The sequence below is a fragment of the Pelodiscus sinensis genome, chromosome 11 (genome assembly GCF_049634645.1).
Source record: "Pelodiscus sinensis isolate JC-2024 chromosome 11, ASM4963464v1, whole genome shotgun sequence".
NCBI lineage: Eukaryota > Metazoa > Chordata > Testudines > Trionychidae > Pelodiscus > Pelodiscus sinensis.
This window is the reverse complement of record NC_134721.1, coordinates 9,711,775-9,730,139: the sequence shown is the minus strand read 5'-3', so window position 1 is coordinate 9,730,139 and position 18,365 is coordinate 9,711,775. Positions and strand designations below refer to the sequence as shown.

General features: G+C 37.0%; 1 protein-coding gene across 50 annotated transcripts in view; it reads left to right on the top strand.

Moving 5' to 3' along the window:
• Positions 1–18,365, top strand: part of FOXP1 (forkhead box P1) — a 562,577-nt gene that overhangs the window by 455,183 nt on the left and 89,029 nt on the right. For 47 of the 50 annotated variants that reach the window (XM_075938629.1, XM_075938614.1, XM_075938618.1 and 44 more), the window contains 3 exons: positions 9,560–9,697; positions 10,816–10,905; positions 16,498–16,657. In XM_075938629.1, coding sequence (XP_075794744.1) covers positions 9,560–9,697; positions 10,816–10,905; positions 16,498–16,657 — 388 coding nt within the window. The remainder of the gene's footprint in view (positions 1–9,559; positions 9,698–10,815; positions 10,906–16,497; positions 16,658–18,365) is intronic. The other 3 variants (XM_075938627.1, XM_075938631.1, XM_075938641.1) reach the window with 1 other exon arrangement.

The following is an 18,365-nucleotide window of genomic DNA, read 5'->3' as shown; positions in this document are numbered from 1 at the left end:
TGTTTTCGGAGGGCTTTAAATGACTACCTGTGACTACCTTAAAAATGTAATTGTTAAGGATGTAAAAATTAAACCCAGATCCTGACTAAAGAGTGTAACTGACTTGGCCTAGAATGTGATAGAGCTGAACTGAAAACTGATTGGTCTGACACTTTATAATCAAAGTTGATTTATTGTTCATTAGTAGTGCATTAGCCCTTTCAAGCAAGACAGTTATTTGTGTAGTGGCCTGTCAAACAAAAGACTTCTAGCACCTGTCATTTCTAAACCATGAGATAAGCAACCAGATATTAAGATAATGCAAATAGAAATATACTTGGACAAGGTAAATTGTCAGCAATTTTCCTTTTAAAATAATATTCTTTTATATACAGTGGCTAATATCAGAATATTTATACATCTGATGAAAAACTAAAGGCATTTCCCTAAAATAGAGATTGGTATCATCAGGATGGGGAATCATATTGAAATTCAATGTGCTGCTTTCAAGATTTCAGAACACCTCACATGTAAAAATAAAACATAGGCAGGGTAATTCCTTGTTAAAAGTTGGATATTAATTAGAAAGTAATATCATTAGTAGCTTTAACCTTTTTTTAAAATACACAAGTCCAAACTCAAGGCAATTTTTATGTTTTGTCCATTGCCCTCATCCCATTTTCCCCAATGGACAGAAAGTGATATTCTTGCAAGGAGGGGTTAATTTTATGAAAACTTGATGACATCACAGTAGAGCTGTGAGACTTGTCAAAAAACGCCAGCTGCCATATTCAGACAGATTTGCTCTGAATTGTCGTGCCCCCCCTCCCAAAAAGGAATGATCCCATGACATAAAACAGAAAACAACACAAGTGTCAAAAGAAAACAAAATTAGTGAACTTTTGTCTGCCACCATAGAAACGAGGATTAACTTATGTTATTCCGGAGCATGGAATGGAGACTATCTGCATGAGGATATATAGTGTATTGTCTTCTGTGAATTTTCATTTGACAGGGATTTTGGAGGCTGTGATCTTAATTAAATCTCAACTGACTCAAAGAATGCATCTAAAGGCATGCAGTGTTGCGTAACCTTATTGAGTTGGTAAACCATACATTATCAGAAAGCTTGTGATAGGTAGGGACGCTTTGAAATATTTTGTTTGCTATAGTTAGGGTGTTTTCTAAAGGTGCACTTCACTGTACTTATTTACCCTCTTTTTTAAAACAGTGTCATCTTTTTCTCTTTAAATAAAAAAAAGATAAGCCCTAAGATATCCTCTGTCCAGACAATCCAACTTTAGCTTGACTAAACATGAATAGTATCAGATACAATGGAAGTGACATGAAAAATAAAATGTAAGACCTTGGCTTTCTAGATTTATACGTGCTGAAGTGAATACAACACATTAGGCTACATCACAAAACTCCTATGCAAATTTTGAAAGCATAACTCTCAGTAAAATTAATATTGCCATGTAAATAATTTCCAAACAACCAAACTGACCATTATCTGCCAGTTATAATAGATCAAACGGGCATTATTGAAAAGGACCCATGATTCAGTAGGGAGGACAATATAAACTGACATGTATAGAAGTAGTGTTGAAGCTGACTGTACTGAAATGGAAACAAGAGAAAAGGTCAACAGGTGTGTGTGGACGAGGTGAAATTTGTTACCTGGACACTGAGAGATGCAGAGAAGACACACAATTTAATTGTGGAGCAGTCCTTTAACAGGCCCGTTTTTGTGAATTGCTAGTATTTGAAAATGATGGCTATTCCATGTTAATTTTTTTGACTATACTGAAGCTAGATAGTTGGCTGGTTCAGTGTAACATGTTTTGTTATATTTAAAAGGATTGAACACTCTGGCTGTCTCACGGTAGGAGACTTATTCCATCCAAAAGTTTGGGGAGCTGCGAAGCCATGACGTAATTGCTTAAGACATATGTCTTACAATCATTTTATAGCAGTTCTAGCCAAATGTATGCTTGACAGAAATAGAGTTTGGGCTTAATTTATGAAAACGTTTATTCCTATGAGATGAGTTACTGATGGGTTTTTTCCTTCTTCTTGCTAGGTAAAAGAAATACCAGGGATAGTTTTATCTATACGCACACCGAGAAACTGTCAGAAATTCCTGACACCATAGGCTAAATTTGTTATTTTTTGGCCAATGTCTTGACCAGTTATATAAGTAGTTTGTTTTATTGAAAACAGAACCGTATTACTGAAAATTTGGTTGCCGTAGTTCAGGGTTCAGTTAAAATGTCCTGTGCTATGCTGTTTTTATAAGGTGCTTTCTTGATTAGCTTCATTTTCCAATAATATGGAAAGGGGGAGGAGGGAATGTTTATCATACACTCATCTGTAAAACTGGTGTAAATATTGTGTAGATATTTTTGAGTAGCATAACAATGACAAGTAGTTCTTTTCTAGCTTTTGTTTTATTTTTAACCTTGTCAGTGCAGTGTGGTGTACAAACTATCTGTTTGCTATATGAATATAGGACAAATAGAATAAATAGTGAACAAAAGCATAATTGCTCATTAATCTCTGCACAGGTTTATGATTCCTTCATTGATTAGGTAAGATGTTGCATTTATTGGTGGGGGGAACAACCAACAACAATAACCTGATATGTTTTAATTTTTAGCCTGTATCTTGCCCTTAAATCTGAAACATCATTGTTCAAATAACTGAGAACAAGGTAAACCAACAACATCAAAAAGGTCGGCTTCTGTGATTTCTCAAGGGCTTGTTATTTTGTACTTTCCAATTCTATTTGATGTCTTGACAAAACAAGATGACACAAGGGAGAATACATTAAATTTTGATTTTCATCTAACCTGTTACAGTGCTGGCAGCTTAATTTCTTTTACTTTTTACTGAAGATGGCTTTTTGCACAATTATTCTAATTGCCAAGCTACTTTATGAAAAGGTTTCTTTACGGGCTTCCCATTTGCCTTGATTTTGCTAGGCATTTTTTGAACGTGTTTTGACCTTTAACACACAGAGAGCTTGGTGGTTGGAGTGTGTCTTCATTAGAAGTAAATCAGTGAATGGCAAGATTGTCAAAGAAGCAACTGATGTTTTCTCATTAGAATCTAATTTGCACTGTTATGCTTAGCTGTGATGTACAGATGAAGGTATCTGTGATAAGTGTGAAAAGCTGCACTTTTTAAGCAAATAAAGTTTATAGGTATTTTAAAGGCAATAATTTTGAACAGAGTAGCAACACCTAAAAAAGTATTTAAGTATAACAGAACTTAAAGTTTGTCATAGCATAATTTGACTATTTTGTATTGGTTTAATAAGGTAAATATATTTTTAATTGTTTATTAATATTTAAACTGACCAGTACAGGTCTCCTCTAGTGTGCAAAATTAGAAGAACAGATAGTTTCACATTTAACTCTTTAAGGAAAGAATACATTTAAAGTGAAGACACTCATAACAATTCAAAATAATTCTGGTTCTTTTTGTGAGGAAAGGGGAAATTTTTGGATTTTTTATTTAAATGTGGCATGGGGAAGAAAATATCTCCCTATATTTACTTTTAAATTAACATCAAATTCTTGACATATTAAGTGCTGATAGAATCATAGTTTTTTATAATTAATTCACAAATATAAGGAACTTAGTATGATATTGCTCAGTGCATTAAAGATTTTTGGGAGGTTGAGATTTCAAAGCTTTTTAGTGGGTTTGGGTATATTTGATGATATGTCTTAGAGGTAGGCTAGATGATTTTGGAGAAGGGTGCGTTTGGCTTTGTCTTAATGCTGTTGATCCAAAACTTCTGCTGGAGAAAAATACTAATTATTTTCCATTAGTTTTTATTGATTCATTATAAATGTTCTCACCGGTTTGAATTATGTACATTTGAGTTATAATTTTTCCCAACATGCAGGTGGAGGAGGGGAAAAAAACCTTAGTGTAAAAATATGGTTAGGTTGAAAAGATCATTCTACTTGTTCAGTGACTGTTTGTGTACATTCTACTTTCATCTGTATTTGACAAATGTTAAGAGTAGAAAGGATTTAATTTATGTAAACTTTATATTTTTATGCAAATTAAATGGGTATTTATTATAGCTGAAACAATTACCCTAGCACTTAGTAGGGAACCTGGTATGCATGAGAAGTGCTAGATAAGATCAAATGAAGTTCTTCTAATGTCCCATTCTTTGTTCAAAAAATAAATTTTACCATTTTTTTCTTTGACTGGAGAAGAATACAGAATGCTTTATAGCGTAGATATTCTGGAATACTACAGAATTCCAAGAGAGTCCAGATTAATAGGTTATATAAATCAAAGTAAGATCTCTCCTCTTGATAAAATGTAATAAACTAAATGATAAAAATAAAATGTTAATTGAATTTTAAAGAGGGGTTCTCCCCCCCTTTCTTTTTTAATAGAGGGCTATATTGATACAGAATACTGTTATGCTAATGACTGACTATTTAGCTGATTTTACATTAATACAATAAAACATTACCTGTCTTAATGTGTTATCAAGTATTGTGGCAAAATAGTTGTCTAAAAGTGAAATTCCATTTTGCATAATGAAACAGAATGATAGTTTCTGCATGAACAGTTCCAGCAATTTAGCTTTTTTGTTGTTGTTTTGAAGACTGAAATATTCTATCAGGAATGTTTTACACTCCCAGGATGGATATGGATACTGTGTTCAGTTCTTGATTATTTTATAAGTATCAGATACAGACTGTGGCATTATGCTTTTCTGTTTGCCAATTCATCAGTGTATTGTCTTGTGGTGTCATCAAAGTTGGAGGTTTTTTTATGTTGCTTTAGTTGAGGGTTTCTGTATTTTTCTTTTCACATATTAGTGTTATAGTAGGCACTCAAGGTAATGGTTATTTATTCATACAGCTCTGCTTTTCATGTAGTCCACTATTTTTCATTACCGCTCTATCCTTTATCCTTTTTATGCATCCAGATATATTTTTGCTCCATTTAACTTTTGGCAACAAAGTCTTCACCCAAAGATATGCTATCTTGAAATCCAGATATTTGCCATAGTTGCCAAAATTTAATATACTGTCACAAAGGGTGAGTGTTTTGCCGACAAAGATTTTACTTTGGAGGGGTTTTTTTCCATAAAGAAATAATCCATATCTTCTATGTATAGTGATCGTTAACAATAGTACAGCCAGACCCAATAACGAGAGATGTGCACATTGCATTCTATGCTGGTTTATTCTGTATACAAGTTTGAACTAGCTGAAATATTTGGTTAGTATTTAATTATGTTAATATAACTGAAGAGGGGAAAATAGATTATAATCATTTTCTTCCTCTCAACTGTAGATAGAACAGTGCCAGATGCGTCATTGGTGTAACTCCATTGTTACAGTAAGGATGAACTTGCCCCAAGTTCTTTGAGTTCTTTTCTTTTTTCTTAGTAAGCATCCTATAATATGATATATTTGAAGGCTTAGGAGATGGACCACAGTGGAAAGGATTGTTGTAGAATCCCAAGTAGTAACAAACGGAATCTTGAGAGAAATATAGAGAGTCTGAAAGCAATTGTTAGTATTAAAGACATTTTTTTGCTGTTGATGATATTAGGACGTCAGCAGGTCTATACTAGTAGAGTTCTGAAAGCCAAAATGCAGCTGTATTTTTACCTCCACTGCCAGATTTACATGCAGCTGGGTGTCTCCCACACCCTATTGTGGTCAGTCAACAATTCAGCGTACAGTGTATTAAATATACCAACAACAACAATACCCTGTCCTTCTGAAAATAGAAATAAACAACTAATTAAGGGTGATTTCTATTGTTCTTTGTAAATTGGCTTTCTCCCTCAAGGCAGTAAGACAGAATTATTTTAGTTCTACATAAACTGCCTCCTGTGATTCATTGTTAACTCGTAAAACACACTCATTTTCATCTACTTTAGCAGGTGAGCCATTTTCAGTGTAGGTTTGTAATTATTTTTGGTTTTGGCAACACATTTAAATTGACATTTGAGAGAGAGAAATCTAAAATTCACTTATAGCCTCTAGTTTAGGTTTGACTTAGTATCATACAAATACCAGAACTAAATATTGTTCTCTGAAGTAATGTAAAGTATATTGTACAGTATCTTAAAATAAAGTTTAATTTTGACTGAGTACACTCAAAAAAGGATCTATGAATATTAGAGAGCTGTAGTTAAGAACTTACATGACTGTTTTAAATACTATTGATTTAAACCACTGGCTAGATTTTATGAATCAAAGTGTAATTTCCAAGCTTTGGCTATATTTCTCAACTCTAAAGCACTCTCTCTTGTGTGCCTTTAGCAGCTTTCCAGACATTCAACACGGGATTAAATGATAGTAGTTACAATGATCAATAGGTTAAGACCGGTACAATCACTCTTACCGCTAATGACCTCAGTAGTAATGGGTAATAAAGTGTGGGCTATAATAGCCTATTGCTGGTGCTGCATGCCCTTTGATTCCTAGTATTACTAGGGACTAGCTACATGAAAAAGTTGAGAGTTAAGGGAGTGGATATATAGGCTATAATTCTTAACTATTTAAAGTCCTTAAACAGTGCTCTTTTTTTTTCTTTGACACAATAGTTTCTGGTCCATTTGAATATGTTTGTTAAAGGTTTCCATAAGTTATTTTCATGATATGCTGGAGCAGAAACTTCGGGTAAATTTAACTTTTATTACGTTTATAAATTAAAGGTAGAGTCCAGAGCTAGCTGGTGTGACAGTGCAGTTTCAGATGATAAAGGCTGAGCTCCTTAGCATACTGCTGCTGTCCAAAGGATTCCATAGATGTGTTTTCTGTAAAAGCATTAATAGTTTCTCTTTAGAAATTTTTCATTGGATGGTACACAAATGCTTTTGAAATGTAGCGGCCATGTGCACAATTCCCGTGGAAGTTGGTGGGAGTGGTCCATCCATAACCAAAGCACAAGAATGTGGCCCTTAGTACTAATCGTTGATGTGTAGGGTTTACAACACCCCGCCCTGTTCCTGTGTGGATCCCTGATTTTTGTTAGAAATCTGATTGAAGAGTATTTGTATTGTATATCTTCCAAGAATAGCACAGAAAACATACTTAAACATGCTTCCTTTTCTGTTTGCTCAATTAGACTTCAATAAAAGTAGTGTAAACTTCAAGGACAAGTAAACTCCTTTTGGGATGGAATAACAAAGAGGAATAAAGCTCAACAACTAGTATGAGGACTAGTAAGACATTTGTACTTCAGAAAAGTTATTTTGAAAATCACATGGAGTAGGATGGTCAGCATTAATGAGCTTACTGACTCTGATGATCGAGGCTTCTCTGGGTTTGTCTCAGTTTGGTATTGCAGCACCTCTGTAGTGCAGCGACTGTCCAGTGTGTTCACTGTTGGATTATACAAATAGCTAAAAACTGGTCCAACCAAGTCATAGGAGGGTTCACCATTGACTTCATTGGACCCAGGATCTGTTGAATAATTAAATCTTTGTTTTCATAGTGAGCAGATGTGACTGTTTTTTGTATATTTTCATGGATTGTCCAGATGTATACTATAGTGCATGTTCATCAGCACTGTGTGATGCTAAGAACTCATGGGTGACAACTCTCAATGCTATGTTAATAAGGTGTCAAAAACTCGTAACCATTTCTTGGAGTTTTTCAAACAAATGTCTTAAAAGCAGTTCCTGCCACTTGCAGACAACATGTACACAACAGCATTGAAAGGTGTGCACTGTACGTGAATCTGACCTTCAGGAACCATTTTTAGTTCATCAAAATTAGTGATGCTGAGAAATCAGGACATCAGTGCATAATGACTGTGAAATTAGGAATGAGAGCTTGCTATGCAAATGACAGGACAAATCATGTGAAAAAGTCAAGATAAACTGCATATTAAGACATTATGTTACATAAAATTAATACTGCATTTCTCTCTTGCTTACTACTACTCTGAAAGATTTTTTTTAATTCTTTTATCTTCTGATCAGCTATTGTCTGCTGATTTTTAAAAAACTGGTGTGCAGAGAAAGTGCAAAACATGTTATTACCTTTTATTGTAATACATGAGATGACAAGAGATCCTTTTTAACAAAGTATATCCTTTACTGCTTTTAGTTCTGTGCTGTCACATATTTGATTTGAAACTAAAGAAAAGTAAGGTGCTTAAATATTACTGTTAGAAATCATATGGGTTTTGTCTTTTTTGCTCTATTGTGTTTTTTTTTTCAATTTTTTCCTTTTTTATCATCATTTCTAGTGAAATAGTCTTCTTGCATTACTGGGACTGACAAAATGGTTCTCATGTAGTCTGCAAATTAAATACAAGTGCAGTGATTATTTTGAATAGCTAAATTACATTCTAGAAAGCTTGCAGAATTCATAGCATTGTCATTAGGTATCCGCTTGAATACAATTTGTGTAACCTTGGCCAAGACAGCCTGTCATTTTAATGTCAGTGTTTTATCTGAACAAGACATCATCCTTTCAGATACAGTGTACAGGTTCCTTGCAGAGATGCCCGTGCAGAAACGTGTTAACAGTTGCAAATATGAAATGCTATCAAGTTCATCACTGTAGCTGTTTGTCACTGAAATGTCATGGAAAGCGGCTTTTAATGGTATCTCACGTAATATGAAAGAATTGAAGACATCTGTATGCTGGGTGAATATGGAATGGTAAAGACATCGTAGTAGGGTCTTTCTGTTAAAATTGCATAGGAACATAGGTGCTGTTTGTCATATCCCTGAGATTTCATTCATTTTCTTAAAACCATTCTTTTATGGGGGTCTACATCCCATCATTCTGGGACACCTGATTGGGGTTTTTTGGTGTCTGTTTTTTTGAGTTGACTGTTTATTGTAAAAATAAATCTTTCTTGACAGCTTATACTGTATGCCTATGTTTAAACTGTTTCCATTGCAATAGTGTTCTGGAGAAAGAGGATGTGGCTGGGAGAAAATAAAATTGGTGCGTTTATGTTTATTTCAGTGATCTCTAAAGGCTCTTGCATATTTCATTATTTCGACACCAAAGTAGGGGACTCCAAATGAAATTAATAGGTAGCAGATATAAAGGAAGTTTAGGAAGTTTTTCTTCACGCAGCACACAGTCGACCTGTGGAACTCCTTGCCAGGGGACATTGTGAAGACTAGAAATTTAACAGGGTTCAAAAAAGAACTAGGTAAATTCATGGAGGTTAGGTCCAGCAATGGCAGTTAGCCAGGATTGGTAGGAATGGTGTCCCTAGCCTCTGGAAATGGATGACAGGAGAGGGATCACATGATGATTACCCATTCTGTTCACTCCCTCTGGGGCATCTGGCCACTGTTGGAAGACCGGATACTGGGCTAGATGGACCTTTGTTCTGACCCGGTATGGCTGTCCTTATGACACAACAAAGTGTGAGAAGTAAGCAATTTAGCAGAAAATAGCATGGTCTCCTAATTAGTTTGGTACACCTAGCAATGGACAAATAATTATTGGGATAACAAACAATTGCTTAATATTAAAAAGGAGAATAAACTGCAGTGGAACTCTTTGCAACGTGTCCTGACTTTGTACGCACATTGTCTTTAATGCTCCAGGTTCCTGTGTCAGTGGCTATGATGACACCTCAAGTTATCACTCCCCAACAAATGCAGCAGATTCTCCAGCAACAAGTGCTAACTCCCCAGCAACTCCAGGTCCTGCTCCAGCAGCAGCAGGCACTCATGCTTCAACAGGTAAATGTTTCTTTTACCGCTGGTAAGATGGCTCTTCTAGGGGAGCTAAAGTCTTTAAATATTCCTGTGGTGGACGCTGCCTGCGTACTGGACCACGAATCTTATAGTAGCGACTCTGTATCTCGTGTGAGCGGATTGCTTTTTTGTGTTTAAAACTAGCAATTGCTATTGAGAACATAAGCACAAGGACTAAAACGAGATGCCTTTACCAGATATGTATGAAAAGGTGCATGCTTAAGAAACAGAGTCCTACAGATGCCATGATAGCTTTCCCCTGAATTCTCCTTGGCACATCACTTCCTTCTGACTAACTGGCATAAACCGAATACAGTAGAGAGAGATGTTCAGTTTTAAAATGTATTAATCCCATATGGAACAATAGAGACTGTTAAAATTGCATCCACTGAAATGTAGGCCTTAACCTTTGAATTTCAGTAAACAAATATATTGTGTATTGGTGCTCCTGAGTGCCCCATTTCAACATGGAGCCTGTGTCAGCGGAAAAGTTTGCAACCAATGAAGTATGGTTTTAAAGTTTATTTATCTTAATGTGATGCACAACGTTAATTCATTAATTCCCTGAAGACTTTTAAGGCCACTACATGCTAACCTTGTGTACGCTTTCCTCACTGTCACTCTCACTCACTCATTCACTGAGTGGATGTCTAAACTGCATACATCTACTATCCATCTGGGAAGTAAGAAGGGGGAGGGGTATTCTCGGTGATGTTTATGTATGGACTGAACAAAACGTAATACAGTCAAAGCATATAATTTAGAATGCATGTATATGTTTCACAACAGAGATTTACCAGGCTCTCTCAGCAAGGGCATTTTGGCTTTGTTGTTATAATCAAAGGTCATTCCTTGCCTTATTTTAATTAGTTTGTGTAGAAAATGGTATGTTTTTCATCAGTTCATTTTGGAGATTACTTTTCAAACGATAATGCCAAGAATAGTCAGTGTGCACTGAATTTATTGTCGAGTTTCAAACTAAAGGTCAGACCATTATAGATAAAAGGATGCTATTTTTCAAATCACAGTTTGTGTGTTACACCAAAAAGGGCCCTGAATTGTCCCTCCACTTCGTTACTTACCGTGTTTCCTCTTCTTTGTAGCAGCAGCTTCAAGAGTTTTATAAGAAACAACAGGAACAGTTGCAACTTCAACTTTTGCAGCAACAACATGCTGGAAAACAGCCTAAAGAGGTACAGACAATACGCATTTTACTTTCAAACCGCAGATCCCAGAGGACTGCCTAGTGGCTATTAAACTGTCATTCATCTTATAAATGATTACACAACTGAGCTGACTCTATCAGGTCTCAGCTTTCAGCGTTAGAGTTATTGTCCTGTTTTCTTTTATTTTCCTGTGCTTTCCATTTGCTTGCTGCCACATATTTTATACCACAACATCATGCCGTGCTGTTCGGTGTCAGTATTGGAGCAAGTATCTTGACTAGTGTCTTAAGAGAGCATATCCTGGAAGTAAGTTATTTTACACTGGATGAAAATAAGGATGCAGTAGTCAAGATGCTGTACTCCCAAAGCAGGGAAATACTTCAAGAGGTTTAGAGTGTAGGTTCACTTTTTCAAGGCAGAGGCTCAGATTACATATTTGTCATAGTCGAAACTTAGAACAAGAACTGCATTTAAGAAACATTTGTTGTGACACAGATCAACAGAATCTGAGAAGCAAAGATAAGATTGAAGGACCATCCTCAACTCCTCACATTATGTCTAGGTATTACAGTACACGTGCTATGTAGACTAGGAGAAGATATTGATTTGATGTCACTGCAATACATAGACAGAATGGGCAGTTTAGGGCCAAAAGTGTCTGCCTGAACTTTGAATACAGTTGCTTTTCTAAACGTCTATCACAGTCATAATTTTGCATATCCTGGTGTACTGAATTCCTTTTATAGTGGTGTTGTTCTTATTGTTGTTTAAAATTTAAGAAACCGAAATGCTTCGGTGAAGTGGCATGAGAAACTATGTAAATCCATGTTCAAGGACCTGAACATTAGTTAGTCTGTGGCATCAGTGCCTGATTGGACAGCTCTTAGTAAGCTGCTTCTTGGCACACGGTGCTGTGTAATGCCTTTCATCGCAGTGATGCGTTCCTGTCGGTGTGGCAGGCATGCTGTGCTAAGTACAAATAACAAAAACAGCCCAACCTTTTTTTTTTTCTTTTCATATTTGGTAAATTGTGCCACCCGTGCCCCATTTCAACCAAGAGTGAATTTTTGAGCTTTAAACCACTGGGAAATAGGGGTTTATAGTGGAAACACTGACACCACCTTAACTACAGTGTGCAAACGGGCACCACTATAATAAAAAGGGAACAGATTAAAAAGTGTCTAAAATGTAAATCTAAAGGGCTAACAGTAATTAAAATGGAAATGGCACAGGGAGAGAAGGCATGTAATTGTGAGATATCACTGTGCAGAATGCTCTCAGCTTTGTTTTGCTGGCTGTTTTTCTAATTCAGTAGGGCTTACTCATCAGTGGCAGTTCAATGTGCGTTAATGACTCTGGGATGCAGGCATCACTCCGGACAAAGAAATGATTATTGTGCGGTCAAAAGAAGTTCAAAGACAAGAAGGGAATTTCAGTTTTTTCCTTAGAGATCCACATTCAAGAGCATATAAATTAAGCCAAATGTTAAAAACCACAGTCTGAAAGCTGACTTCAAAGTCACAACTCTCTAATTAATGAACTGCGAGCTTCAGTTTGGACAAGTCGTGGTTTGATGCGCCCATAAATCAACATGACAGGTCTGTTTCACAGTCTCAGACAGTGCTTGTCATTGAGTCACATCAGATGTAAACACAGCAGAAAAAAGAGGGAATATGAAGGAGGTGCAATTGATCAACAGAATTGGTAAAAACCCACTTTTGAAGCGCATTATGCATGATCACAGGAAATGGCTATAGCCTCAAGAGGCTTTCTCCTTCTGCTGTTGCTTTTTTGAATCAGATTTCTAACAGCCTTCAAAAGGGAGAATAAGAATTATGGAGCTTCTCCCCTGTGGCTGGCAGGCAATAACCCCCTGTTGTTATTTTGTGCTTCTTTCTTTTCAAAGGCGTCAAAATTTAGTTTTTTAAAGATCTTTAACTCTATATTTGAAGACAAACAATAAAGGGCTGCCACTGTCATTCTTATCAGTTACCAGGGATTGTATTTTTCTTTCTGTTGCCACTTCTTATTAACCTCTTATTTGGTCTATTAGACATAGTTTTGAATGCAAGCCTGCATGCTGGGAGAACATGAAAGTTCAGATGAGCTCAGAGGGCAGATAAAGAAATTTGAAGGGGAAAGTTACACAGCAGAATGAACGATAAAAGTTAACTCTTCTAAATTGCTGTTGTCAGACAGGAGAGCATCTCCGACACAAAGATGATGGCTTGGAGTTGAAAGAAAAAAATACTTTGTGTTAAAAGGCAAGAAGGGAAGTTAGACAATGTGATGGCATTTTAATATCTAATGCACTGATTTACTGTGGTCACACTTCTGATATTGCACTATCCGGAGTTACAATAAGAAAAGACTCCTTCCTGTTTTAAGAAGAATATTATAATATAATAGACATGGGACAAAAAAGGTCCAAGACATTTTTTTTCTGTTAGAGGCCTATTTCAACAATGCATTTCATCCTACAGGTTTTTCAAAGCCATTTTCCTGAGCGAAAGAGGGTGTTCTTGCTAAATTAGCATGTAGTTGGTGGTCCTTTTTTGTACTAAAAATGACAATAGAGTCACATGCTAGCAATTTTGTGATGTGGATTGGTGGTGATGATTTTAACAAGGTTTTAACTTGGACATTGACGGATGAAATGTGTGTTAATTTACTACATACCCCAGTAGTGGCTCATAATATTGTACCATCAATTTACTAAAAATATTTTTAAAAAGCCAAAACAGTGTTCGTCAGAGATTTGACCTATAATAACCAGGAAAATATGCAGGATTTCTGCTGCCTTTTCTTTTAAATTATATTAAGGGAAATTTAAGTTCTGCAAATAATTTGCAAGAGCTCTTTCTGTAACTCACTGCAATCTTCAATTTTTTTTGTTTTTTTTAAAGATCTAGTTCATTGTGCCTACAAAACTGATTTCCTGGTACCTGACAGAAATGACTTTGAGAAACAGTGGGAAGAATTAATTTTTAAATAAAGGTAGCAAAAGAATCCCATTTTATGCGTTCAACTTGGGCTAAAAGGATTGTTTTAAAAAGGCCGTTTGTCCTCCAGCAGTTTTGACAGTTTATGTTAGGCGGTAGGGAGTAACCTAAGAAAGGAAAACAGACCTTTGACAGAAGCTTTAGGGAGGGGATCAAAAATGCAAGTTTTATCAGGATATTTCAGCATTTTAACACTGACTACTGACCTGACAACAGGACTGCACTGAGACCTTTTTTGTATGCATTCAATTGTGAGAAGTAAACAAACTGACTTATATCCTGTGTTTGGTAACTGGGTGGGGAGCACAGTTTGGCAACGCGTGTTGCTTTTAAATTCTTTCTTGGACAATGGGCCTTGTATACTTTTAGATCCTGGCTTTTCAAAGGTAGAGAGCTTTCATGAGCTTTTCCTAGGGATAGCTGAAAAGACAACTAAAGGGGCATCAGTCAATTTATATAAATAAGGTGTTATAAAATCTTAAATTACATTAAGATGGCAAGAAACCCACATGTCCAAAGCAGGGCATATTTTAACTCAGTTTTTTTTATATGAGAGCATTAATATTTTTTTATTATGAGAATATATGAGGAGCCAAAAATTATTCAGACTTGAACATCACTATCACTTTGGTTCACATTAATCTGATAACTTGCGAAATAGGAAAAACAATTGGATCATTTTGAGCATGCTGTTTTACAAATGAAAATGCTGCCTCTTCCTTTTAATTTATTTAAATTTTTGTTGTCGGTTCTGTCGATTTTGTTTTTTGGAATGGAACTCAATTAACTTTCTCAGTGGTACGGGGTTAGGTCTGAAATTGCTTGTTAATATAAGATTGGTTGGGGTTTTGCTATAAAATAAACCATTTGGGATTATAGTAAAAATAGCTTCCATTACGATTAACTTCTTTCAGTAGTCTTTTTATAAAATCAAGCTTGTGTCAAGTTGAACATGACTGAGTTTGTTTTCCCATCAGTGCTCTGATACCTTTCTCATGATCCGAACGGAGTGTTCCATATGCGAATGATGTGGGTTCCCTCAGTTTTTTCAGGGACCTTTTCAAATGGATCCTCAGGTGGTGCAAACCAAGATTAGTCCAATGACTACAGTGGATTTCACTGTTGAATAGCAGATGAGGGTCTGACCCAGGCAGGATATTTAAAGTGATTATAAGGCATTAAAATGGGGATTGGGAGCAGGTCGAAATTGGACACTTCTAAGAGTATTTGTGCCTGCAGTTTTGTAAGAGTTAATTTTCTTTCCGTAATTGTTAGCTTATAATGTGGATAAGACCTCCACCTTGATACGATTCCTACCAGATTAGGGATATTAGATAATTTCCTTCTATTTATTGTACTGCTGCACTGTATTATCTTTCTATCACTCAGATAATTACTAAGGAAATCTACATAAATTGTTTTTGGCTAGCACAAGGAACTGCTAAACACTGGCATGATGTATTGATATTTTACACAACAAAAGTTTTCCTCCTGTCATTGTACAATAAATAAAAAGATATTTATCAAAATGCAAAGCCTTTCATGGTTTTTTAAGAACAAAGCAAATAAAATACAAGATGAGCATAGAAGCAAAACCTAGAGGGTTCCTTAACTGAAGCAATATTAAGGACTCTGAAGCCTTGAGTACAGTACATATTAAACACTCACATTCAAGTAAGATGTTGTTTGCTAAATTATGAATGTATGTAATTAAAATCTAGTGGCTGTTTCTATGAAAGATTTACAATGTTATTTCATCGTTTGTCATGGCTAATTAACAATATTAGATGAAGTTTTTCTTCTTCAAAGGTCTGATTTTTTCTCATTTATTTATGTCAGAAGTGATAAACAGAGTAGTTAAAAGCTTCTCCGGGCGCAGTAGTGAGAAAAGCAACATGTTCTTTTACACCTCAAAGGTTCAAGGTTCAAATCCCAGTGGAGTACAGCAACTCAGTCTTCTTTATAGTGAGAATAATTAAAAATTTCAAAGTGCAGAAAGTAAAAGTCTTAAATATAGCGTGGAGCAATTCAATATACAGGAGAAGTACTGTAACTTGATTAATGAGTAAGAGAGAGCAAGTATAGAAAATGCAATAAATTAACCCAATCAGTTGCCTTAATAGTTGAGACAATCCTTGCATGAGTAAATGGAGCATGGCACAGGATTATTTTTCATTCCTCTTAAGTATGATTTGACCTTGTAATGTGATTCTCTGTTCATCCCGAAGGATCATCAGGCACTTTAGACTACACATGGATTGCTTTATTCACCACCAAAATGCAACTGTTTCTGGTGTAAAACTCCTGTAGCGCACTATTAGCATAACAATGTGGAGTAAGAAATGGAGAATACATATTTAATATGGAGTGTAGGGGGGGGTTTCGAAAGGAAGGATGGAATGTCCAGCGTGGAATTGTCCTCAAACAGGTGGTTAACATGGCTACTGAAATAATGACTTAGGATCTTTAATGAGAAATGGTCACAGCCTCCTTTTAATATCGTTGCTGGGCGATGACTATCAGCAGCCCAAGTGTTTTGAAACTGGGAACCATTTAAATGCCTTGTATAAACACTTAGCTCTGAAATGACAAATATGCCTTTTTCCTCTCCTTACAGCCACAGCAACAGCAAGTGGCTTCACAGCAGTTGGCCTTTCAGCAACAGCTCTTACAGATGCAGCAACTGCAGCAGCAGCATCTCCTCTCTTTGCAGCGCCAAGGTCTGCTCACCATCCAGCCTGGACAGGCTACACTGCCTTTGCAGCCTCTCGCTCAAGGTATGTGTTCAGGCTGGAAGCCACCAGCAGCAACAACTTCTTGGGGCTTTAGAGAAAATACCAGACAAGTGAAAAGGAATAAAAGGTCCCACTGGCTGGTAGAGTAAGGAATAAGAAATGAACTGCCAAACAGGTTGCTCATTAGAAGGTTTGTGGCTGTTCTGGGGAATCACCACACTGAAGTGTTAGATTGCACTAGCTAGAGATGGCCAATCAGCATGGAGTCTGGGTTGAGTTTGCATGAGTGTCCAGAAAGCTGGACTTGAACCTATCAATCTAGATATGTTCAGAATTGGCTTGCTGGCATTTTGCTCATGGTTAGGAATAGTTGGAGGGCAGCCTTTCTGATGTTGTTTTGGCACTTCAGGTCCTCCCTCACAGCAAATCAGACATGGGACACTTCGACCCAAATATTGCTGCTTCGTGGGAGTTGATTCCTTTTTATCTCTAGATATGGGCAACGGTGGGAATGTGTAGGTTTTTCCATACCTGTTTTACTCCTCCTAGAAATGCAGCAGACCAGATCTGTAGCTGGTGTAAACTGGCATAGCTCCATTCTCCTCTCAAACTAAAGCAAATTAGGATTAACTCCATTGAGATCAGTAACATTCTGCTGGCAGAAATTGAGAATCAGATTCTGGGCATCTTTCCACAGTTAGACACATTGCAGTAAATCAGTGCTCTTCTGAACAACGTAGGTTATTAAAGATTGCTTTAAAAGTGTCAATAGCTCCTTTTTATTTGCTATACCTTGAGAATGGTTAAAAACCTGTATTTTATTCCTCCTTCTCTACTTCATTTTCACTGGCTTTATCTGTGTGGCAAGCCTCAGGACGCTGGGCTCAGCCTGAGCCCAGACTGTTCTTACTAAGAAAGCAGATTGTACCAAGTTGGCATGGCTTGAGGAGAAGCAGGTCTTTAAAATATAAGGCTGGTATTTCTGGAGCATCTTCTCTTCTCCCGCCCTTTCCCCCTAAAAATGTGTGCTAAATATAAACTGTCAGCTCAGCATCTCAGGGAAGCACAGGCTGAATGATTGGTTTCTTCAAAGCTGTTAACAACCTCAAGCAGGCCTGCCGACAGGAGGGGTAAAAGGGACAGTTGCGAGGGTTGCCAGATAGTTTCACAAAAAGTACTGAACAGGGCAGGAAAAAAATTGGTTGACAAAGAAAAGGAAAAAAAAAAGGACCAAAGTTGTTGAGCAAAAAAAAGTGTCATGGTGCCTTTACCTCCCCACGCCCCCGCCATAAGCGGCAGGGGAAGAATGTCCCAAGCGGCCTTCCGCCCGACAAAAAACCCCAGAAAGTATATTCTGGGAGTTTTTACCAGGCAGAAGCCGCAAATACTGGACTATCTGGTACAATACTGGACACCTGGCAACCCTAGCAGTTGCCCTGTGGCACAGCAATTCAAAAGGACTCAGGGCTCCCGACCACCACCGCTGCGACTGTGGTAATAGCAGCAGCTGGAGCTTTGAACCCTTTAAATCGCCACCAGAGCTCTGTGCAGCACGCTTCAGGCAGCACAGAGGGCTGTGAGGAGAAGCCCCACAGTCCGGAATTTTCGGCTCCTGCCCAGTGAAAAAATTCAGAGAATACTAGACACCTGAGATGTCCGGTATTTTCTGAATTTTTCCCCAGCCAGGGGGCAAAAATGTCAGGCACCTGGCAACCCTACAAACACTCAGCACCCGGCCTCCTCCCCCCCC